Genomic DNA, 25,513 nt, shown 5'->3' with positions numbered 1-25,513 from the left:
AACATAATTATGTCAATTTTTAATCAAAATCATTTTAATCAAATGAAATAATTTTGTTTTAAAGGTCATGTTAATATTAAGAATATTCTTATGTTATTGTCCCTTGGTAAACTGTATTTATCAGTTGAAGAAATGGGATAATTAAAATGCATTCAGAAATCAGAAACTTACATATAGAAATTTTTTCTATATTTTTAAAGTTTAATATTCACATTAGCAATTATTAATTTACACAAGAAGATAGGTTTTAATGTAAGATAGCAATATTTTCACTTTTGAAGAAACTTAGGAAAAAAAATCTGTTGTTAGAAATTTTGCACATACATATATATATATATATGCCTAAAATTGATATAAATTACTTTATAAAAGGAAATAATTGATTTTGATTGCATTTCACCAGCAGTAGGAACTATTCTATGTGCCAGATAGGTCTAATGAACAGCTGGTACATATACCAAGTACCAAATATAAATATGTATATATACACATACATATGTGCATGTGTATATATACATATATGTATATATTTTCTTTTATATATTTTTCTTTTTTAAAAAAAGTATCTCCAGTGATTCACCACAGACAAAATTACTCTTGTTTGTCTTCCAAAGGAATATTTTCAATTCAAGTAACAATGTGAATTGTGTGCTTTCTAGTTATTGTAATTGGGTGTACTGTTTTAAGCCATTATCTAGTAATTCCTGAAGCAGCTCTCATAGAATTGGGTCAGAAGCTCTCAACCTGAGATTCATCTATTTCCTGAAGTATCCTTTAGATTTGGATCAGAGGCACTCAAAAAATTTTTCAACCTGAGAATCATCTATTATATTTCACTGAAAAACACCATCCTCAAATGTTTGAATAATGGAGGGAAGGAAAAAAAAATATATATATATGTATTTATCCCTTTCTTCTTTTAAGCTTTTTTCCTCCTTTTCTCCTTCCCTTCCTTCTATCTTTGGTTTGAGAAGATGTTAATAAGAAACTCTGGCCAAAAGAAGCATTTGGCAGGAAAGATATTCTTACATTTTACTTTTAAAGATCAGGAAATTGAAAATCAGTAAGATCGAGTGACTTTCTGCATGTCACCAATGATAAGGAATGGAATTAGGTCACAAAAATCTTCTGACCTCTATTTTCTAATTGCAATATTTTATTTGAGGACAATTCCCTCCCCCAAAATATTTAATAAAAAGCCAACAAAAGCCCCAATACTGTTACTACAACATGGCTACTTATTAATTTCTTTACTAGAGATCCGTATTTCTGGCCTGGACAATGATCTTAACATGTGAGTTGTTTTGCCTACTTTGAGAAACATCAATCCATTTTTGGTTTTATACTCCATTTCTATATTTTTTCCATTAAAAAAAATTTTGAAAATCTAGTTAAGATTATAAATTTTTTGTTTAAAGTTTGCCTGCCATTTAAAGATTCATTTCTCTAAACATAACTAGGAAGGTAAAGTGAGTTATCCATAAGTAGTATATATAATAGATTTTTATTATTACATGTGAATTTTTTTCCTAAAGTAGAAGATTTGTTTGATGCAAAAGTTAAAAAGTCTCACCTAAATGGTATGAAATAATATGGATAAGACATAATTTACTTCAACAATCTTTCAGTCTTAAAAACTCTAAAAGAAACTATGGGTACACAAGACACTTTTAAAATTTGAATGATGCTTAACAAAGGAAAGTTTGAATCTCACATTTTTTTCATAAATTTACACAATATGATATGTTATAAATGTAAGGCATTCAGAAGAATATAAAAACTAAAGACCTCATAACCCTAACCAAAACAATGACATACCACAGATTTGATTTTTTGAAAGAAAACTGACATTCACTTTTTATGAAAGAGAAGAGGTTTCACCATCCCTGCCAAGATCTTGGGTAACTGTGCAGCAATAACTTCAGACATCATTTCTGGAAATTCAACACTCAGTGCCCGGGACTGGATAAATGTGTTCAAGCAGTATAGATGAAGTTGTTTGACAAGCTGTCAGTTTAACAAATGGGTAGGAAATGTAAAAAAAATAAATAAATAAGTAGATTTGTATGCTATGCAAACATAACTTATATTTCTAACAATAGAAATACTTGTCAAGACTTTCTTCCTTCCAAACTGAAAATAATTCCCATCACTGTCTAGAATACACAAGTATCATATACTCATGATGCGACATCCTAATACTAAGGAAAGATTTAAAGGAATGAAATTTATCCATGTTTCCACAAAATAACCAAAGTGAACATTTCAGCTTCAAAACAGTTTCAAGTTTTTTCCCCTATATATATATATATATATATATATATATATATATATATATATATATATATATATATGCATACATAAGCCTATTGACAATATTACACATATATTTTTTAACTGAAATTATGACATAAATCCCATTTGTCAATCTGGCTTTTTCACATAATTATATGTTGATGTTTTTATATCAATAACTCAACATTTTAATCAAATTTTAATTTTTATTAAAGTAATTCATGTATGGGATTTTGAAAGTTAGAAAGAACTTCAAGGTTTATAACAAAAACAACAGCAGCAGCAGCAACAAAATTCCTCAGTTCCCTGATGCACTTCTTATTTCAGTTCCCCAGACACAACTAACTTTCTGTATTTTTAAAATCTGTGTCTTTTGACATTTATATCTGTATCTCAAATAAACATTTTCTTTTCATTCTGACATTATTGAGGTCGTGCTATGAAAATTGAGGATTTAGTTCTCTTATACTACATACTCTGCTCCTCAACTATATTTTCTCTTCTCCCCATTCTCTGCATACATTTCAATATTTGGCTAAATCAGTTTCCAGCAATTATATTACAAAGATTTGTATTGTTTCCCTTCTGGATTACATTTCCTTCTTTACATGGCTTGTTTTTAAGTTGTAAGAGCTAATCCCGTAGTATTCTTGTTTGCTTTGTTTCTTCATATTGGTACAAAGCCATAGTCAAATTTTCCTGATAGCAATGAAAAAATTCACCTTGCTATGGTTATGCCTACCGGCGGTCTCCCAATAATGATTCCTGAAGCTGGTCTGCCAGAACACTTTGTCTTGCTCTTCCTATCTAGACTGCTCTGTACAATTACTAGGGCATCTTTGGCATCACTCTTGGGTTGGATCCTGTACTTCTTTGGCTTATTGTTTTGCTGTGACACATTCTGTGGTAGTTCTCAAGACAGGTTATATTTGACATAAACTCTGAGACTGCATGAGTAGAAATACTACTTTTATATTATCATTGCCTCGTTTGGTGAATTGGCTTGAAATCTAATTCTTTAATAATTTTTCTTTTCCATCAAAATTCTAGAGGCATTGCTCATGCATCGTTCCATCTTCTGGCTTCCAGTGTTGCTTTTGAGAAGTCTAATGTCATTCTTAATGTGGAGAATTTGTTTGTGACATTTTCTTTTGATCTCTAGTATATTTAGGATAGTCTCCTCATTTCTGATATTCTGAATTCACATTTTATAATAATGTACCCTTGTACAAGTATGCAGTGCCTGTACACCATGCCCATAGAGTTAAAAAGCTCATATTCTGCAGTTCCAGTAACTTTGATTATTATGTAATTTCCTCTTTTGATTTTTCTCTTATCTGTCTTCTGGAAATTCCTATTAATTGGGGGTGGAAATCCCTAGATTAATTCCTTAAATTTGCTCTCTCTCCTAATTTTTCTTGAATTAATTTTTAAATTATTTTCTGAGAGTTTATATTTTATCCCTCTTGTTGAATTTTTAATTTCTTCTCTACATTTAATCATCCAAAAGCATTTTTCTTGCTCAATGTTCATTTTTTAATATTCTCCTTTCTTAGACAAAATATCATTCTTATTTCTCTGAGGGGATTAAAAGTGTTCTTTTGTTGTCTGTACTGATGTTTGTTCCTTCAAGCTGCTTTTTTCCTGCTTATTTAGTTGTCTGCTTTGCATTTTAGAGGCTTCACTTGAATAGCTCACACTCTTGGCAATCTATTCATATTCAGAAGTAAGGACTCAAAAGTTGACCTGGTAAGTAGATAGCCTTTTTTTATGGCTTAACTGTCATTTTAATGTGGTTTCTGAGCATTGCAGCAATAAAAACTTCTATTCAATAGGTCTTGACTAACCACATATGTTTTGTTTTAATAATCCAGTTCTGAGTTGGACATTTTTGGGTTGTTCATCACAGCAGAGAAAAAAAAATCCAGAAAGAATTTAAAAACTTAAATTCTTGCCTAATTATGTCTTTAAGATAAATTCTGAAAAATAAAACCTTGAAAAGCATGCAGATTTTAGCTCTTGCTATATAGTGCCTGATTTCCCAACAGCCACGTTATTTAGAATTCCATATCAATGGTAGATTATTATTTTCTACATCCATACTTTTGCTTTTATTACCTATATAAAAAACTTTGCTAGTTTTAAGCAAAATATTTTAGAACATATTCTGGGAAATGTATCCTAATTCCTACCAGCCATTAAATTACTCTTAGGTTATATAAATACTAATAAAGGGCTATTTCAGTGATCTACACTGAAAATGAAAAAAAAAGCCCAATATAAATTCAGAACAGTATGGTATCAGAACTCTTTAAACCAGGAGCACAAATACAAATTTGATGAAAACATATCAAATAAAATTTATATTTAACATTTAAAAAGTTAGATAAATCTAGAGAACAAGTACTGATATCCTGGGGAGCAAAATACTTACATCATGCAAGCTATCCAGAAGTTTTGTAAGTTGATAGAAACGCTGTGAACTAGAGACAACTCCTTTCTGCCTCAAACCAATTGCTTTGATGAGCTCTCTAATGTAGCTTGATCTCATGTCTTCAAACTGGCTTTGGCTTCTTAGTCCTTCCAAAGGAACTATAGGAAGATAATTACAAGTGGCAGTTATGTTAAAAAGATAACACTAACAACTTATACATTTCTGAGCTAGATGATTTCTTTTATATGTAATCCTAATAAAACCACCTCAAGTAGGGAAAAGACAGTGGTATGGATAACATCAGTATATGGAAACTTCTAATTCTGAAAGAATATAAGACCAACTAGGCATATTAAAGAACATTTCAGCTTACCTGTTTCAGACCTGTATTATGAATTTAACTTAGTCAGCATTTACTCAGAAAAGCACCAGAATTTATTCTATCATCCTACCTCAAATACATGGTTTGATTTGGTTTATAAATGTACTCTGGTTCTTTTTTTTTTTTAACAAATGATTGGGTTTCTTTGAAATTTCTTCTTCATGCAAATCTCAAATATTTTTCATTAAGATTATTCCCAGATAAGTTGTCTTTTTCTGTTTTTGTCATTTTAACATTGCTTTACTAAATTTTCTAATGCCTATCTGCTGATATAAGGAGAAAGCTATTAATATTTGAATATTACTCTTAGATGCAGACACCTAGTTGTAGTCTATTTTTAATTCAAGCAATTTTTGGTGGATAATCTTGATTTTCTTGGTATTCAAAAATATAACATCCAAATATTTCATTTTCATTTCCAATAGTTGTAGCTCTCATTTCTGCCCCACAATTCATTGCATTGTTTCAACATTTATGGAACAATATTAAATACTGAGTGTGAAAACTGTTATTCACATTTTAGTCTTGATTTAATGAAAATGCCAATTATTCTCCTTACAATATCAACTAATAACTTGGATATTTATCTCTGAAATCTGTAATTCCTGTATGCAGATCTTAGGCGTAACTACTAGTTCTTGTATTTTCACTTCATTATCAATTCCACCATTGTTTTCTCATAAATCTTTTAGGTCCTTCTGCTATCACTGATCTAAGACACCCTGGTTGATTTCTCTAGCAATTATACCACCAGTGAAGGGTTATGGAAAATAATATTCCTATAAGACAGCCCCAGGGAAAAATTTATCTCATCTCCGGAGGAGGTAGGGACATTAGCCAAACATTAAACCTCTCTCAAGTGAATCTTTTCCCAGTAACAATGGGCCCTCAGGGGAAGGAAAGCAAACTTTCATCCCTTCCCGGGTTCATCTCCAGCCATCTGCATCAAAGGCAAACATTCATCCCTTCCTAACCACTATGGGTCCTGAAGGGAGGAGGTTGATACTGAAACTGAAATGCGGGGCCCTGGACTTTTACCCTTTCGCCATTGCCCATGAGTCCTGGAAAGAGGAAAATCCAAGAAATAGGGAAGCTCTGGGTAACAGCGGATAAGCAGTGAACGCTGAGTTCTGAACTTTGCCCAGTGACGATGAGTTTCATACTTTTTACAACTTTTTACCTGACTGCCCAAAGGACACATTCTGTCTCAGTCTCCAATGATAAATTCACCCTCATTGTGAACTATAAAACTCAGACTCCTTCTGTAACTGGTGTGCCATTTTTGTACCCAGAAAATGAGCCCTCCTGTGCCTGACTGATTGACTCTGCTGTGGAATACAAGAAAGCTTGCTGATCCATTTGAGGTCTGCTTCTGTCCCAGTTATTTGTGTTTTCATAATGGTACCAAAACCATGTTGGTTATTTTTGTTTACAACCAGTACCAATTTCCTCCTTGCTTTATTTTTTTTTCCTTTAGGTATACTTTTCCTACAAACAAATGTTCAACTTTAAGTGTGCCATCTGCTTTTCCTGTAGCTATATCCATTACTGAAAGAAAAATAACAAAATCTCTTAATTTATGTTACTATACATCCATGATCTTGACCCTTAATAATATTTTTATAAAGAAATTATCTTGGTTTAAAGGTAAATGTGTGTGCTCAGCAAGAAGGAAAATACTTCTTAAAAACTACTATTTATCTTTTGCATTCCAATCAGACCTTGAAGTCCACTCTTTTCTGAAAAGAACATCACACATACAAGCCAAAGGGTAACCAAGAAGTTAATTATTCAACTTTGAGTTTCCAAATGCTCAGATTCTGAATATAAACAGGTCTCTGGACAGGTGACAGCAATATGCAGTTTTTGCTCAGGTGAAAATTCCTGTATGACACATATATGTAAATAGTATGTGTTCATCTATAAACTCTTCTTTCAAGTTTCTTCATATTACCGTTTTTTTCAAACTTGGACACCTCTCTAAGGTTTCCAAACAATCCTGTATCTCCCTCACTCTTGAATATGAATATAAACCATTATTCTTGATATTTTCTTGGTAAATCCACTTACTAAGATTAAGTGTATTTTTGTGGGGAACAATAGTAAATATATGCATTTTAATCAGTCATCTGTTCCTGGAGATCTGTATTTTAATTTTTAGAGGCAAATAGGAGGTTAAACTTCTAAAACATCATATCATTGAAACTTTTTCATTGACACTTTTACCACTGGATTTAATTTTACAAAGTTATTTCCTATCTGATATTTGAAAATAATTTATATTTCTTCTAGTTTGTTTTCCCTCATATGTTTATAATTCTTATCTATTTATCCTTCTCGATTCAAAGATGGATTTATAATAATTTTGCCAATTTATTCTCCCAGCCAATTGATATTTGTGCCACTAGAAGGAAGTCACTGCAAAAATGCTGCTGAGAAAGACACTTGGTGCAGCTGAACCCAAGGCCTTAGCTCCCTGTGGTTCTCTTCCAATCACTTCCAATAAGGAAGCACAGATTTGTACATTTGAGAGTTGAACATCCCTGTGCATTGAAAGGGCACAGAAAAGTGTAAACAGCTCTTTTACCATTACTTTTTTAAAATTTTCCCTACCCACACCCCCTTAGGAATCTACTGAGGTAGAGGCTAATGTATTCTTTGTGTATGAGAAAAAATGAAGTTGATATTTGCCCTTTCTTTGGTGACCAATACTTGGGTTCATGTCATTCCTTCTGGCTCCAGGGCATCCAGCCAGGCAGCATGTCCCAGCTTTTGCTGCAGGCAGGTGGACCATGGAATGGAGGTGGAAATGGTGCATGACACTTTCAAATCATACCTCCAAATTTGCTCACTCAGTTCTCATTTCTAGTCAGAAGCAATGGTGCACTCCAAGCCACAGAAAGGTGGAGCCGCTTGATGGAAGGGGCATGGGTTTTTCTGCTTACCCCACTGGACTGTGTGTGTGTGAATGACAAAACACAGTGTGAATGTACTAAGCTGCTGAATTTCATATCTATTTGTTGCAATGGTTAGTCTATCTTGATATAAGGAGAATAGTTACATACAAAATAGATTTTTTGTATATTTTATATATAGTAAATACTTTTGTGAGTGGTTATAAAAGGAAGCATAGGTTGTGTTTATGTAATGTTAATCAGAGTACAATATTAAATTAGGTGAACATAAAAAAATATAATCATATTTTATCTAAAATAAACAAATTGGTTAGCTCATTTTGTATTATAATGGTAGGTAAGATATGATAAAAGATGAAGTCATTTTATTAATGTCTATGACAATATATTAGATATTGTTCCTTTACAGTTACAATCTAAGATTTATACCTCATATATATTATATGATATTATTTGAGACCTTCCTAATGAATTTAAAGTTAAGAAACTAAATATCATTTATTAAGTTACTCGTACTCACTTGTATTAAGAAGTAGCAATACTTTCATACAGAGGAATTCTTCATGGCTAATTTGAAGCTTGACAAATTCCTGTGGGATCTGCCACATGGTAAGGCATAAAGAATAGAAGGACAACTCCTTCATCCGCTGCCTTGCACCACACATAACACATAGAAGAAAAAGCAATAGGTGAAAAAAAAAACAGTGTTTCTGCCAGTTCATGTAATATATCAGGGAATATGATTTTGACAATTATTTCTCATATTATTGATTATGACTAATATTTTTAATAAGCAATAAATATTTGGAGTTTTCAACATCTTTAAGTTTTTTTACAGTACAATACTAAATATTTGGTTTTATGATATTTTAAAATTAGAAAATCCTATTAGATGCACATAGACCAAAATTAATATTATTTCTTTTATAATAAAATTTTAAATACCTAAACCAAGAAAGGAAAGCAAAATTGTAGAATTTGAGAATGTGCAGGCAAAGAATGCTCAGAAATGCTTTATTTACTGCTGATTTTTTCTATGAAAGCATATATCTGTGTGTGTGTATGTGTACACACATAATTTTGTGTGTAATTCACATGAGAATTGCCTTAGTTTGCAGAAAGTTACCACTCTGTGGCCTTTTCTAGGGGAAATGTATGGTGACATAGAGGATAAAAGAGAATGTTAGCAAGCATATAATAATTCATAAGCTCAAACACCAATTCTGAAGGTTGAGGACATTTATTTTTTAACCCTGTGCTATTTTATAATGTTCACATCAATCAAATTATGCTAACAGGAACAGTGAAAAAGATACTAGGTTTTGACTCAAAAGAGTTGAGATTAATCCTGATTCTTTAGCAGGATGTGTGTGTGTGTGTGTGTGTGTGTGTGTGTGTTTTCATTATAGTTGTACATATTGATGAGATTTGCTGTTATCTGTACAGACATAAATCTACTAATATAATTTGGCCAATATCGATCCCCAGCATTTCCTTCCTCCCTCTGTATCTCTCACATCTGGATCCCTTTTCTCTATTGATCTCCCCTTCATTTTTAGGAGATCTACCTCCAACTTTGTTTTTCTTTTTCCTCTCTAACTTCTGCATATGAGCAAAACATGACCCTTAACCTAAGCCTCGGTTTCTTGAACTATACAATGAAGGATGCTAATTTCTTATAATCAAAGACGTGTAAGATAAAACAGAATGAAATATGAAAATTATACCATAAACTATGAAAACTTACACAAGGTATAAGTTACTAATTTAAATACTTGTACGTCATCATTCACCATTAGAACATCATAAGTATTGCGATAAAAAGATTTTTAATTTGGTCATATGTAGAAAATTAATTGATTATTTATGTATAATAGGGCAAATTAAATATTTATCTTTTCAGTTTTTAAAATAAATTACAAACCCAGTTTTCCTGTAAGAAAAAAGATGTTTTTACTTTTTGAAGTTAAGTCAATACTTTAAAAAATATTTCTAATTTATTTAATCATCTTCATTATAATAAGGGATGAAATTTTAACTTTATAAAGTAAATACTTGATGTTGTCTTTAAAGCCTATTTCTTGGCATAATTTTGAAGAATTTAAAATTTTTTATTTGAGACAATAATAAATATTGAAACAAAAAGAAAAAATATCAAATTACTAATACAAATGATATGATTTTTATTAAGACTGTATTATCAAGTTGTATCCTGAAGTAATTCTGAAAAATACTTAAGGAAATTCCATTATTTAAGATACTAAATGTATAGTCATTTACTGAAATTTAGTTTTGAAAATTATGTTGCAAACACACTTGTGATGATAACAAGACAACAATATTTACTACTTACTCATTTAGTATTAGATCAGGTGCAAAATATAACATCTGCCCACTGACATGTTTGTAGGATCTCCATCCTAGTCCAAACACCATTAAGCTCATCCAAGAGTACTGAATGAGAGTTATCTGATCATCAATATGTAAGTTTCTAAAACCTACAAAAAAATTTTAAAATGAAATGATCACTTATGTAAAAAATGTAGAAAATACATAGAAGTTTAAAAACAGATATAATTAGGGTTTCAAATCTTAATATAATTTTTCCTAAAATCAGGAACTCATCAATCACTCATCTCTCATTCTTGCAATACCCATTTATTGAGACCCGTATGTGTGCCAGGCACCTTGTTAAAATGCTGGGGTTATAAAGATGAAGATCAATCTTCACCCTTAACAGAAGCTCACCACTCAACAGGAGAGACAAGCATAGGGGAGCAGTGATGAGAAAGCTAAGAGGGAGCATACCAGTCAATCAGAAGGCAGGCCAGGCAAAGTTTCCTGAAAGACCAAGAGCTGATGACTGAGTGATATTCAGTTTGTTGAGTAATCTCAATTGTGGGGAATTTAAACATAAATTGGTTTTAGTTTATAAAACCAGTGCCCTCAATTGTTGTATATCTAAATTTCTAGCAATGCTTATATATCATAGATTCCAGATGTTTGGGGTCAATTTTTTTTTACTTTATACTTTTAAAATTTGTTCTTATTAGTTATACATGACAGTAGAATGTATTTTGACATATTATGCATATAAGGAGTATTATTTCCCATTCTTCTGGTTGTACATATTGTGGAATTACATTGGTCATATATTCATAGATGCACATAGGAAAGTAATGTTTGATTCATTTTACTATCTTTCCTATTTTCATTCAACCTCCCTTCATTAATTCCCCTTTGTCTAATCCAGAGTACTTCTATTTTCCCTACCCACTTTCACCTATTGTGATTTAGCATCCATCTGTCAGAAAAAAAAAAAAAAACATTTGGCCTTTTGTTCTTTGGGATTGGCTTATTTCACTTAGCATAAGAGTCTCCAGTTCCATCCATTTACCTGCAAATCCCATAATTTCATTTTTCTTTATAGCTGAATAGTATTACATTGTGTAAATGTACCACATTTTCTTTATCCATTCATCTATTGAAGTGTAACTAGGCTGATTCCATAATTTAACTATTATGAATTGAGCTGCTATAAACATTAATGTGGCAATGACACTGTAGTTTGCTGATTTTAAGTCCTTTGGGTATATGCCAAGGAGTGGGATAACTGGGTCAAATGGTGGTTCCATTCTGACTTTTCTAGAGAATTTCAATACCACCTTCCAGAGTGGTTGCACTAATCTGCAGTCCCACTAGCAATGTATGAGTGAAATTTTGTCTCTATATCCTCGCTGATATTTATTGTTACTTGCATTCTTGATATTTGTCATTCTGACTGGAATGAGATGGAATCTCAGTGTAGTTTTAATTTGCATTTCCCTAAATGCTAGAGATGTTGAAAAATTTTTCATATATTTGTTGACTGATTGTATTTCTTTTTCTGTGAAGTGCCTGTTCAGTTCCTTTGCCCATTTATTGATTGGGTTATTAGTTTTGTGGTGTTAAGATTTTTAGTTCTTTGTATATCCTAGAGATTAATATTCTATCTGAGGTGCAGGTGGCAAAAATTTTCTGATTCTATAGGTTCTCTCTTCACATTTTTTTAAACCTATCTTAATTTAAACATCTATGTGATTTAGAGTTGTGCATATGTGTGCATGCACAAATGCTCTGATCTTTCACCCTCTTTCAGGCACTTGTCTGGTGTTGGTGGCAGAGAGAGAATGGCAGCAAAAAGCAAAATGTGTTTTGACTTAGTGGTTGTAGTTCTTCTTTTCATCTTTTCCCATTTATTTGAAGAAGAGCATCTGTTCAGCACTGAAGAACTTAAGAGAGGGAGAAGCAAAGATATCTCTGGAGATGTAGACTGGGGTTGAAGCTTGGAGGGTCTTGTATGTCAATCAGTAGCAATGGGAGAGACATGGCCTACATGTGTTTTAGGAAGATTCTTAGTAGCTATGAGGAAAGTGGATTCATGGAGCAAGTACTCAAATTAGGGAAAGCAGTTGGCAATCAGATGAAAGATGATGACAGTCTTATCTTAAATTGATATGAAGGAATTGAAAGAAGGAGATCATCAGAGAGATATTTAAAATGCAAAATCAAAGAGATTTGGCAACTAATTGTGTGTAAGTGGGAAGAAGAACTCAAATACATGTATCAGCATCTTCACCTGAATTCTATAGTGGTGGCAGCATTGCTGAGATAAAGGAGAAGAAACAGGATAGGGAGAAAATAGTAAATATGGATATGTTTGAGGAACCTCACAAATATCTAGATAGCAGTTGAGCATTTGAATTAGGATAGGGAGATATCTGGGCTAGAAATACAAATTTGGAGATTACTTGTATCTGATTGTAGTAGAAACAAGAGAGTGGATGAAATATTTTATTAAATTTTAGGAGGAAAATGTGTTTTGATATAAACATCAACCACTTTTTTTAAAGTTCTTTGACTAATGACTGTTTTACCTAAAAAATCCATTGAAATCCACTCAATTCATTGAAATTACTCAATTCAAAAGTAAAATTAAAGCAAAACTTAATTTATTTGATACTAAGAGCAAAATAAATTAATGTCTTGACTACATTAGACATTTAAAGGAATTATCAAAGCTGAAGGCTATCTTCTCTCACACACTCAAGATGGTCCCATCTCATGTGAACATCAGGAAGGCTGATGCTCTCTCTTGAGAACTCATTAACCTCACTGGGACTGCAAAGAACTCTAGAGCATGTTACAACTAGGGATATTACAGCAGCAGTTTTCCTCTTGGGGAATGGTCTCTTCATTGTCTAACTTCCTTCCTTTCTTCCCCTGTGCAGTACAGATCACCCTGGTTGCAGTTTGGTGAAAGCATGTGCCCCACCTTTCCACAAAGGAAGTTGGCTAAAAGCTCTGCTTCCCTGGGCTTATGGCTTGGGTCTGGCCTCTGGATAAGGTACTTTGAATCAGGATTAGTAAATCAGGGTTAGTAAAGCAAAGACAAAACATACTGTTATTAAATCTTGACAGCAGTAGTGCCTGGTGGAGGCACCAAGTGATAGAGGAATCCAAAGGGTGTGTTTGTCATGCTAATTTATGCCTCAGTTTCTACCATATTCCAAGTTTGTTCTCTAGTTTCTATTCAATGACTCCCTATTGATCTCCCAGTAATTTTTCCCCCTTTTTTAAAATAGAGTTTTTGTTTGTTTGTTTTTATAAATAACTGTTTTGTTGTTGTTGGCTTCCAAGAATTCTGATTTATTCAGGTGCAGAAAGACTCCCTACATAACCAGCCAATAAAAATTTGGCATGTGGTTTTCACAATACTTTATTTTAATATGACTTAAACTCACCTTCAAGTACATGTCTATATATAATGTGTCTTTTAGAAACAAAACTGAGTATCAACACAATAAATCTAGAACACAAAATCTTGTCAATTGAACATTTACAGAAATGGGACATTAATTCTCTGATAAAATTTATAGTAATGAATTTGTCTAACTTGTGAAAAGGAAGAATTCCTAAAGGGAAGCAAGTATTAACCTGTCTACAGCCGTTCTTCTTACATTACAAATAGCTTTGGAGAAAAGAAGTCTTGGTTCTATCACTTGATAAATGCCACTTTGGGCAAGTTATTTGATATGACTGAATCTAAATTTTTTCATGGGTAAAATCACACTGATAGTTATAACTAATTCAATAAGTTGCTATAAGACTCAAATGGATAATTATGCATATCATGGAGCTATGGAGATATTTATTATTAGTCTATGAATGGCTCCTAGAATTGCTTATTAGAATAATATTCCTATGAAGGCCACTAATCAACCCAATAGGAAGTCTCTATTTTAAAACACAGTGAAATAAAAATTATGTGTCAGGGGACATTTTTCAACAATTATACAACCTGTATAATACAGCTAAAGTATGATATTAATGGCAGTAAAATTCAAAAGATAAAAATAAGTGATTGGGAATATACATTTTCCAGAAAATATATTTCACATTATTTTATATAAAAAATTATGTACTCCATGTATGTAAATATATAAAATGGCAGTCTTGTAGAGAGTTAGTTTAAACTAATTAGATGTATTAAAACATTAACACATTGTTCATTGTACTCTCCAAGAATATATTTATTTGGAAACATGGCAGTGGGTGGGGAGGCAGCAATCCCTCCACCTCCTCAGCCACGTGGACAGAGTGAGACCTCAGAACAATTGGACTCTGCCTGCTGAGAAACTCCCAGCAAAATTCGGCTGAAGTGAGACCTAGGAGGGGAGTTTGGGCTCCCTGAGGCAGCTGCTTGCTCAGACACGGGCGAATCTCAGCCACGTGCACGGAGGTGCTTACTGACTGTCTGGCAGCCTGCAGACCGAGGCGATTCAGCAGTGCCAGAGACGGTGAGCGGCTTAAAGACAGATGGAGGCATCTCGGCAGAGAAACTGGACCCTTGGAAGAGGCTACGAACCAAGCCTCCAGCAGACAGCCGACCGAGAACTGAAGCGAGACAGACCAGAGACAGACCAGACTCACCCCGCTCCCATCGGACATACCAGCAAGGGAATCCACCATTAGAGAGAGCCCACGTCACCAGAGTTCGGCGGTCGGGATCCCTTCCCAGTGAAATCAGCTTCAACAGGTGTGTGACTCCCACCTCACCAGCCCCATACAGCTGGGAAATCTCAATAATCTATCCCCAGATATCCGAGGGCGTGATTGTAGGAGCCCAGGGAAACAGAGGGGACACCTGACCTCCAACTTCCCCTACCACCAGAGGCAACAGCCGAGTTTTTTTTTTTTCCACCAGTTCCCGGGGCATGGCTACCAAAAGGGACCAGGCAAAATAAGCTGATGGCCCCCAAATCACCAGCTCCACAACCTTGGGGTCTGGGCGAATGGCTAAAAGAGAGAGTGCTTAGTCGCATTCCCAGGGGGCTGCAAGTGTAACTAGATTTGTGGAGAACCCCACCAGTGAGTGGGGCCTGGCTGGCAGGAGAAGGGGGTAATGGGCTGGAGACCAGAAATGACCCTGGGCGGCCAGGATTGGAGAGCCGCCCAGTAGGGCAAGAGGAGCCACTGCACAGGGATTGTTCCCTGCATATGGAGGGAAGAAGCTCAGCTGGGAGGGCACAACTCCACCTACTGGAAGAGAAGAAAACAGAACTCTAAGACTGTATTTATCTTTTTTTTTTTTGTCTCTTCTCAATTTTTATTTTTCTTACCATTTCCTTGTATTCTACCTATTTTGCTCTCCCTCTTTCTCCTCAAGGACTTCTTCCTTCCCCTCCCCCTACCATTCATCACAAGCATTACGACTTTCATTATGTGTAATTTTCTAATTGCAAATAGGTGAATGTTTCGAGGCTGTATATAGGACTCCTAAGTCCCTAGCCACCACCTAATACCCTGGTCCATTCACCTGTTAATATCCCCCTTCAGTAGAGCAATCTTCCAAAGTAACTAAGACATACCAACCTCCACACCATCTCAGCACCCGACCTACACATAAAGTTTTAAGACCAAACCACAGATTGCTATACAACTTCAGAATCCGTATGCCTTTTATGAAACAAATGAATTTGCTTTAAATTACAATAAAGCCCAACATCTCCAGACATAGTCTCCCATCACAAAAGAGAGATCCCCAAGAGATAAAAAAAAAAAAAACAAAACAAATTTATAGGAGAAAACAGAAACACAGCAGTCAAATAGAGTTGGAAAGTAACATGAGCACCATGAAAAAACAAGGGAAAAAAGATTACAAACAATGCAGGATAGCTTAAATTTACAGGAGAACCTAGAGGCATCAGAAAAATGGTCAGATAAAGAACTCAAGGCATACCTGACTCAGATGGAATGGAATCTTAAAGAAGTCTTTAGACATCAAATCCAAACAATGAAAGAATACTTTGAAAATGAATTAAATAAACAGATTCAAGAAGCAAAAAAATCAACTCTACCAGGAGATAGAGATTTAAAAAAAATCAAACAGTAATCCTAGAAATGCAGGAAACCATAAACCAAATCAAAAACTCTAATGAGAGTATTATAAGTAGACTAGATCAAGTAGAAGTCAGAACATCAGATAATGAAGACAAAGTATATCAACTGGAAAAGAGTCTAGTCAACACAGAAAGGCTGGTAAGAAACCAGGAGCAAAACATCCAAGAGATATAGGATATCATAAAAAAACCAAACTTAAGAGTCATTGGGATGGAGGAAGGTTTAGAGGTTCAAACCAAATGAATGAGCAATCTGTTGAATGAAATAATTTTAGAAAACTTTCCAGATATGAAAAATGGAATGGATTGCCAAATCATGGAAGCCTATAGGACCCCAAACATAAAAAACCGTAATAGACCAACTCCAAGACACATTATTATGAAGTTATCCAACATACAGAACAAGGAGAGAATATAAAAAGCTACAAGAGAAAGGAGGCAGATTACATTCAGGGGTAAACCAATTAGGTTTTTCATCACAAACACTGAAAATGAGAAGATCCTGGAACAATGTATTTCAAACGCTGAAAAATAATGAATTCCAACAAAGAATATTGTATCCAGCAAAACTAAGCTTCAGGTTTGACAATGAAATTAAAATATTTCACAATAAACAAAAGTTAAAAGAATTCGCAGCCAGAAAACCAGCACTGCAAAGCATTTTGGGCAAAACACTACAAGAAGAGGAAATGAAAAACAACATCCAAAACGAACAGTATGAAGCAACTCAGTAAAGGGGGAAAAATAATCAAAGAGGAAAAACAAGCCAAATAAAATAAATAAATAAATAAACATGTCTGGAAGTACAAACCATATATCAATAGTAACCCTAAACGTTAATGGCTTAAACTCACCAATTAAGCAATATAGGCTAGTAACCTGGATTAAAAAAACCAGATCCAACAATATGCTGTCTTCAGGAGACTCATCTGATAGGAAAAGACATACATACACAGGCTGAAGGTGAAAGGCTGGGAAAAATCATACCACTCACATGGTCCTTGGAAACAAGCAGGAGTGGCCATGCTCATATTGAATAAAATTAACTTCAAACCTAAGTTAATCAAAAGGGATAAAGAAGGACACTATATACTGTTAAAGGGAACCATTCACCAACAAGACATAACAATTATCAATATTTATGCACCAAACAACGGCGCAGCTATGTTCTTAAAACAAACTCTCCTCAAGTTCAAGAGACAAATAGACCACAACACAATAATTATGGGGGACTTCAACATACCTCTCCCACCATTAGACAGATCTTCGAAACAAAAGTTGAATAAAGAAACCATAGAACTCAATAAAACAATCAATAACCTAGACTTAACCGACATATATAGAATATATCAACCATCATCAAGCGAATATACTTTTTTCTCAGCAGCACATGGAACCTTCTCAAAAATAGACCATATATTATGCCATAGGGCAACTCTTAAATTATAAAGGAGTGGAGATAATACCATGCACCCTATCCAACCATAATGGAATGAAGATGGAAATCAACGACAAAAGAAGGAAGGAAAAATCCTGCATCACTTGGAGAATTAACAATATGTTACTGAATGATCAATGGGTTACAGAAGACATAAAGGAGGAAATCAAAAAATTCTTAGAGATAAATGAAAACAAAGACACAACATATCGGATTCTATGGGACACAATGAAAGCAGTTTTAAGAGGAAAATTTATTGCTTGGAGTTCATTCTGCAAAAAAAAAAAAAAAAAAAGAAAAAAACCAACAAATAAATGATCTCATACTTCATCTCAAAACCCTAGAAAAAGAAGAGCAAAACAACAGCGAATGTAGTAGAAGACAAGAAATAATTAAAATCAGACCTGAAATCATTGAAATTGAAACAAAAGAAACAATTGAAAAATTTGACAACACTAAAAGTTGGTTCTTTGAAAAAATAAATAAGATTGACAGACCCTTAACCAAGCTAAAGAAGAGAAGAAGAGAGAGAACTCAAATTACCAGCATATGGGATGAAAAAGGCAATATCACAACAGACATCACAGAAATATAGAAGATAATCAGAAATTATTTTGAAACCTTATATTCCAATAACATAGAAGATAGTGAAGACATCGATAAATTTCTTAAGTCATATGATTTACCCGGATTGAGTCAAGAGGATACACACAACTTAAACAGACCAATATCAAAGGAGGAAATAGAAGAAGCCATCAAAAGACTACCAACCAAGAAAAGCCCAGGACTGGATGGGTATACAGCAGAGTTTTACAAAACCTTTAAAGAAGAGTTAATACCAATACTTTTCAAGCTATTTCAGGAAATAGAAAAGAGGGAGCTCTTCCAAATTCATTCTATGAGGCCAACATCACCCTGATTCCGAAACCAGACAAAGACACCTCAAAGAAAGAAAACTACAGACCAATATCTCTAATGAGCCTAGATGCAAAAATCCTCAATAAAATTCTGGTGAATCCGATACAAAAACATATCAAAAAGATTGTGCACCATGATCAAGTAGGATTCATCCCTGGGATGCAAGGCTGGTTCAACATATGGAAATCAATAAATGTTATTCGCCACATCAATAGACTTAAAGATAAGAACCATATGATCATCTCCACCGACGCAGAGAAAGCATTTGACAAAGTACAGCATCCCTTTATGTTCAAAACACTAGAAAAATTAGGGATAACAGGAACTTATCTCAACATTGTAAAATCTATCTATGCTAAGCCTCAGGCAAACATCATTCTAAATGGAGAAAAATTGAAGGCATTCCCTCTAAAATCTGGAACAAGTCAAGGATGCCCTCTCTCACCACTTCTGTTCAACATAGTTCTCGAAACACTGGTCGGAGCAATTAGACAGACAAAATAAATTAAAGGCATAAAGATAGGAAAAGAGGAACTTAAATTAGCACTGTTTGCGGTTGACATGATCCTATACCTAGCAGACCCAAAAGGTTCTACCCAGAAACTTCTAGAGCTAGTTAATGAATTCAGCAAAGTGGCAGGATATAAAATCAACATGCATAAATCAAAGGCATTCCTGTATATCAGCAACAAATCCAATGCAATGCCAATCAAAATCCCAATGGATTTCTAACCAAAATAGAAAAAGCAATCATGAAATTCATCTGGAAAAACAGGAGACCCAGAATAGCAAAAGCAATTCTAAGCAGGAAGTGTGAATCAGGAGGTATAACGACAGCAGATTTCAAACTATACTACAGAGCAATAGTAACAAAAACAACATGGTACTTGTACCAAAACAGGCGGGTGGACCAATGGTACAGAATAGAGGACACAGAGACCAGTCCATAAAATTACAATTACCTTATATTAGACAAAGTTGATAAAAGCATGCAATGGAGGAAGGATAGCATCTTCAACAAATGGTGCTGGGAGAACTGGAAAACCATATGCAACAAAATGAAATTGAATCCCTGTCTCCACCATGCACAAAAGTTAACTCAAAATGGATTAAGGAGATAGGAATCAAACCAGAAACTCTGAGTCTAATAGAAGAAAAAGTTGGCTCTAATCTCCACCTCGTGGGGGTGGGCTCCAAATTCCTTAATAGGACACCTGTAACTTAAGAGTTAAAATCAAGAATCAACAAATGGGACATTCTCAAACTAAAGAGTTTTTTCTCAGAAAGAGAAACAATAAGAGAGGTAAATAGGAAGCCTACATCCTGGGCACAAATTTTTACCCCTCACACCTCAGATAGAGCCCTAATCTCCAGAGTATACAAGGAACTCAAAAAATTAAACAATAAGAAAACAAACAACCCAATCAACAAATGGGCCAAGGATTTGAAGAGACACTTCTCAGAGGAGGATATACAATCAATCAGCAAATACATGAAAAAAATGCTCACCATTGCTAGCAGTCAGAGAAATGCAAATTAAAACCACTCTAAGGTACCATCTCACCCCAGTAAGAAAGGCAGCAATTATGAAGTCAAACAACAACAAGTGCTGGCAAGGATGTGGGGAAAAGGGTACACTGGTGCATTGCTGGTGGGACTGTAAACTGGTGCAACCAATTTGGAAATCAGTATGGAGATTCCTTGGAAAGCTGGGAATGGAACCACCATTCGACCCAGCTATCCCTTCTTGGACTATTCCCAAAAGACCTACAAAGCGCATACTACAGGGATACAGCGTCATCAATGTTCATAGCAGCACAATTCACAATACCTAGACTGTGGAACCAACCTAGATGCCCTTCAACAGATGAATGGATTAAAAAATGTGGTATATATACACAATGGAATATTACTCAGCAATAAAAAACAACAAATCATGGCATTTGCAGGGAAATGGATGGCATTAGAGCAGATTATGCTAAGTGAAGTCAGCCAATCCCTTAAAAACAAATGCCGAATGTCTTCTTTGATATAAGGGGGGGGGGCAACTCAAAACAGAGCAGGGAGGAAGAGCAGGAGAAGATTATTACCATCAAACAGGGACGAGAGGTGGGAGGGAATGGGAGAGAGAGGGGGAATTGCACGGAAGAGGGAAGGAGACCCGCATTATTATACAAAAATACATATAAGATGATGTGAGGCGAAGGAGAGGAAAAAAAATAAGAGAGAGTGAGAGAAATGAGTTTTGGTAGATGGGGTAGAGGGAGGGCAGAGGAGAGAAGGGGAGGGGAGGGGGGATAGGAAGGGGGTATGAAGGGCAGCAGAATACAACAGACACTTGTTTGGCAGTATGTATAAACATGGCTGTATAATCAACGTGATTCTGCAATCTGTACACAGGGGAATAATAAGAATTCATACCCCATTTGAAACAAATATATGGTATATGATATGTCAAGATCAATGTAATGTTTTGAGCAACAAATAAATTTCTGATGTTTAAAAAAAAGAAGATATTTATTTGTCTCTATACTTTTCTTGGTCACTTTTATAACTTTCTAAAGAAAGTGCTTTGTAATAAATATCTGGCATAACTATGCTGTATTTTTTCACTTTAGGTCTTTGTTCTATGCTAACCTCTGAGTGGTTTTAACATCTTTACAAAATTAATAGGTAATTCATTTATTCTTTTATTAAAAAAAGAAATTCTGTTTATATTTACATGATTATATTCACTTCTCCTCACTCTTCATCTTTTTGTATTTGCATTTTGGGGTTATTAATGTCTTGAAATGAAGAGACACTTTTATTATATTAAAAAAAGTGTAATTTTTTTGAAATACCTTAAAACTTACCCAATTCCCAATATCTATAACAAAAAGCACATTTCCATCTAATAGAATGGAACTCAGATAATCTACATTTTCTCCACCTTCAGAGGGCTTTTCTGTGATAAATGCACAAGGTTAAACCAACTGGAACATGCTTAGTACAGAAGTGCAGTGTTTTTTCCTCCATTAACTATAATATAATTCCATCACCTTATACTGAAATAAAGACGGGAATGCTGAGAAAAAATTCCTAGTGGTTATATTGATCTGGCAAACAGTACATTTGAGCTGATATCAAAATGGAAAGTCTTCACACAGAGATGTGATGAATGATTGTTAATTGTGTTTAACAAGTGGTATAAAAATACCTTTTCCCTTCAAGTGACTTACCTGATAATTCCTGAAAAATACAATTGTTAATGCTTAAAACAAATTAAAAGACATATATAGTAAAGAGATGCTTGTATGATCTGCTAGGTTCTCTGGATAATTTCTGGTAAATTACCTATGGGTTATGTTTCTCTACCTTCTCTACCTGAGCACCTCTAGACACAACGTACAAATTTTCATACACAATTATGAACTTTGAGGAGCATAGAGTAGCTTCACTATAATGCATGTAATCACCACGTTTGATGACTTATGAACATGATTTGATGTTTTAATGATCTAAGGCAGAATAGTTATTTTTGTATCAATTCCATACTTTAAATTTCTATAAGTCATTTTTAAACACTTAGTTGAAGTGAAGCATTATGCTCACAACTAAGCATAAAGATTACAAAGATTCCTTTTCTGCCTTTAACACTTACATTCTGGTGGGACAGACAGAAAAGCAGAACACAATTTTAACTCAGAGTGATAGTGTTATCGTTGACAAATGCAAGGTGGACATGGAAGAGTCAGTGGAATCTTCCCAAGGAAGTGCTGGATAATGTGATTCTTGATAGCTCCTAAGGGGCCAGCCAGGGGAAGATGCAAGAGAACAGACAGGCCTCCAAGAAGGTAAAACTGAGCAAAAGGCAGGAAACTGAGAAAAGGGCATTTTGAAAACTGGATTTAGAGTTGTTTGAAGAAAGGAATGGTAAGAGACATTGTTGCAAAAATCAGGAGCAAGACCCCAGAGGGCCTTGGGTGTTAAGGCTAATGAGTTTGGACTTTACTTTGAAAAGAAAAGGAAAAAACATAATTGATTATAATTGCTTAAGAAAGATGATTTTTAAGGTATAATAGAGAATTGTTAGAGGGCTAAAAATCAAGGATGACAACCAAACTAAGTCTGGGCAGGAGCAATGGAAATGGGATGAATAATGAGTCATGTATTTATAAGTACAGCTGAGAGACTTTGACAAGTACCCTGGACAAGTGTTGAAGATGAAAGTAAGTTAAAAATGCTACTAAAGATTCTGGCTGAATTGTCATGTCAAGTTAAACAAAGAGGATTTAGGTTTATGGAGTAGAAGGTCATGCTGACTTGGAAATTCATCTGGGTGGGAGATGTAGAGTAAGCACTTAAAATATTTGGTCCAGTAGCTTAGTAGGGGGTGTGGGCTGATGTGTATATTAATAGTAGAGCACTAAAGTGGAAAGCCAGTAAAGACAGGACTAAGAATGAGCTCACACAGGCCATGCAGACTAAGAAACTACTGGAACAAAGAACAGAACTCTGACATGCCAAATATATGGTGTGGGTGGAAGAGCATGTACATAAGGAGTCAAACAATGTGCAATTGGAACAAAACATATCTACCTGAAAAGAAAATGATAAATGCAAAGAAAGAGTTTCAGCACTAAATGATTACTTTGCCAACAAACCCTCTGACACATGAGGCATGTTAAGAGTTGAAAATATTCATTTATTTTACAAGTAAAAATTTTTGTCAACATTGAAAATAGTAATTTCAGTAGAATGGGGTTTTTGAAAAATCGTTTATGAAGGCCTTCATAAAAGCCCTTCATCACCTAACTTTTCTCCTAGTAAGTCACTTTCATTTCTCTCTCATCACATTTTTAAAAGGCAATAATTCAATTTGCTCATTTGATTTAGGAAGAAAGGAAAAAAATCCTTCCTTTGTCACAGATACAATGACTACCAATGACTCAAGAGATGTTTTGGCATGTGTCAAATCAGAAAGCAAGACAAAGTACTGTTTCAGTCTTCTGATAATAAAACTTTAAATATTCTGGCTAATTGAAACCAAGATAAAAGAGAGGTGTCAAAAATGCAATATTTAAAATGTGAAAACATTGACCTGAATAGATATTTCACCAAATGGAAGTTATCAAAGAAAAATTTATAAAAAGGAAAAGTTTTCCCCAGCCTTCTCTGTTGACATACAAAATGAAGACTATTCAAAGTGAAACTGGGTAATAAGTATTTACCAATTTAATTTCCAAAATCTACCCTGACTTTTAACACCCTCCGTGATCAGCCTACAACTCATACCTCTAAGTTACTTTCCACTACTCACTTCAATATCAATTTATTATTAGTGGTTTCTTGATACTTGTGTGATGAAACCCCCAGAAGGTTCATATTAATTGTGGTAATGTTTTAACATTTGCATACACAAATGTGTTTTCTCAATTAGCAGCTACTAAAAACTTGAATTAAGATCCTATGCATGATAGCTTTAAAGAAGAATGAAATTATGGCATTTGCCAGTAAATGGATGGAGTTGGAGATTATCATGCTAAGCAAAATAAGCTAATCCTAAAAAATTAAAGGCCTGTTTTCTCTAATATGCAGATGCTAATTCACAACAAGGTTGGGGGGGGGACTAGAGAAGAATAGAGTTACCTTAGATAACTAAGAGGTAGAGGGAAGTGAGGGGAGGAGAGGGGATATGACGATTGGAAGGATAGTAGAACAAAACAGACATTATCGTTTTATATATATATATATATATATATATATATATATATATATATATATATATATGACCAGTGTGATTCTACAATGTGTACACTTAGAAAAATGGAAAATTATATCCCATCTGTGTATGATATATCAAAGTGCATAAATGCATTCTACTGTCATGTATAACTAATTAAAACAAATAAAAAAATGAAAAATGAAAAAAAATCAAGGGCTGGGAATATATTTCAGTTGATGGAGTACTTGTCTTGCATGCACAAATCCCTGGGTTCAATCCCCAGCACCACCAAAAAAAAAAATATATATATAATATATATATATTATATATATATATATATATATATATATATATATATATATGTGTGTGTGTGTGTGTGTGTGTGTGTGTATAAAAGCTCCTATGAATGAATGAATGATAATATTTAATGTTATTAAAAGGGAGCCTTGCATTTGAAAAGATTGGAAGCCACTGTGTTATTTTGGTTTCATTCATTATTCACCAAGTATGTCTCGTGCTTTCTTTTTTTATGCCATCAACCACACTTCTCTTTCTATCTGGAAAGTTGCTTTCTTTCTTTCTTTTTTGGTACTGGGGATTGAACTCAGGGGCACTTAACCACTAAGCTACATCCCCAGCCCTGTTTTGTATTTTATTTAGACAGGTCTCACTGAATTTCTTAGGGCCTTGCTAAGTTGCTGAGGCTACTTTTGAACTTGCAGTCCTCCTGCATCAGCCTCCTGAGTTGCTAGGATTACAGGTGTGTGAAACCATGCCCAGCTATCTATTCATTTTTTAAAAATTTTTTATTGGTGCATTACAATTACTCTTAATACTGGTGATGGCTTCCTCTTCTAATCAAGATAAACTGAATTATGGTTTCTCATTTCTCTAGTGCCTGTCAAAGTGCTTTCTGTCCCTACTTTCTTTATATCTGTATTTTATGTCATCTGTACCTACACTGTCTAATGTCTTATTTCTCT

The 25,513-nt window shown here is 34.2% G+C and overlaps 1 protein-coding gene across 1 annotated transcript in view; it reads right to left on the bottom strand.

Annotated features, from left to right (window-relative positions):
* Nucleotides 1-251: 251 nt before the first annotated feature.
* The window catches only part of PGR (progesterone receptor), an 82,597-nt gene continuing 57,335 nt past the window's right edge, over nt 252-25,513 (bottom strand). The window contains exons 5-8 of the mRNA XM_081281096.1: nt 10,380-10,524; nt 8,547-8,677; nt 4,730-4,887; nt 252-2,007 (exon numbers count right to left, since the gene is read on the bottom strand). Coding sequence (XP_081137222.1) covers nt 1,852-2,007; nt 4,730-4,887; nt 8,547-8,677; nt 10,380-10,524 — 590 coding nt within the window. The 3' untranslated portion in view covers nt 252-1,851. The remainder of the gene's footprint in view (nt 2,008-4,729; nt 4,888-8,546; nt 8,678-10,379; nt 10,525-25,513) is intronic.

Source organism: Spermophilus citellus (genome assembly GCF_964194105.1).
Source record: "Spermophilus citellus genome assembly, chromosome: 2".
Lineage (NCBI taxonomy): Eukaryota > Metazoa > Chordata > Mammalia > Rodentia > Sciuridae > Spermophilus > Spermophilus citellus.
Note: the sequence above shows the minus strand (reverse complement) of the source record. Positions and strands in the feature narration are given on the sequence as shown.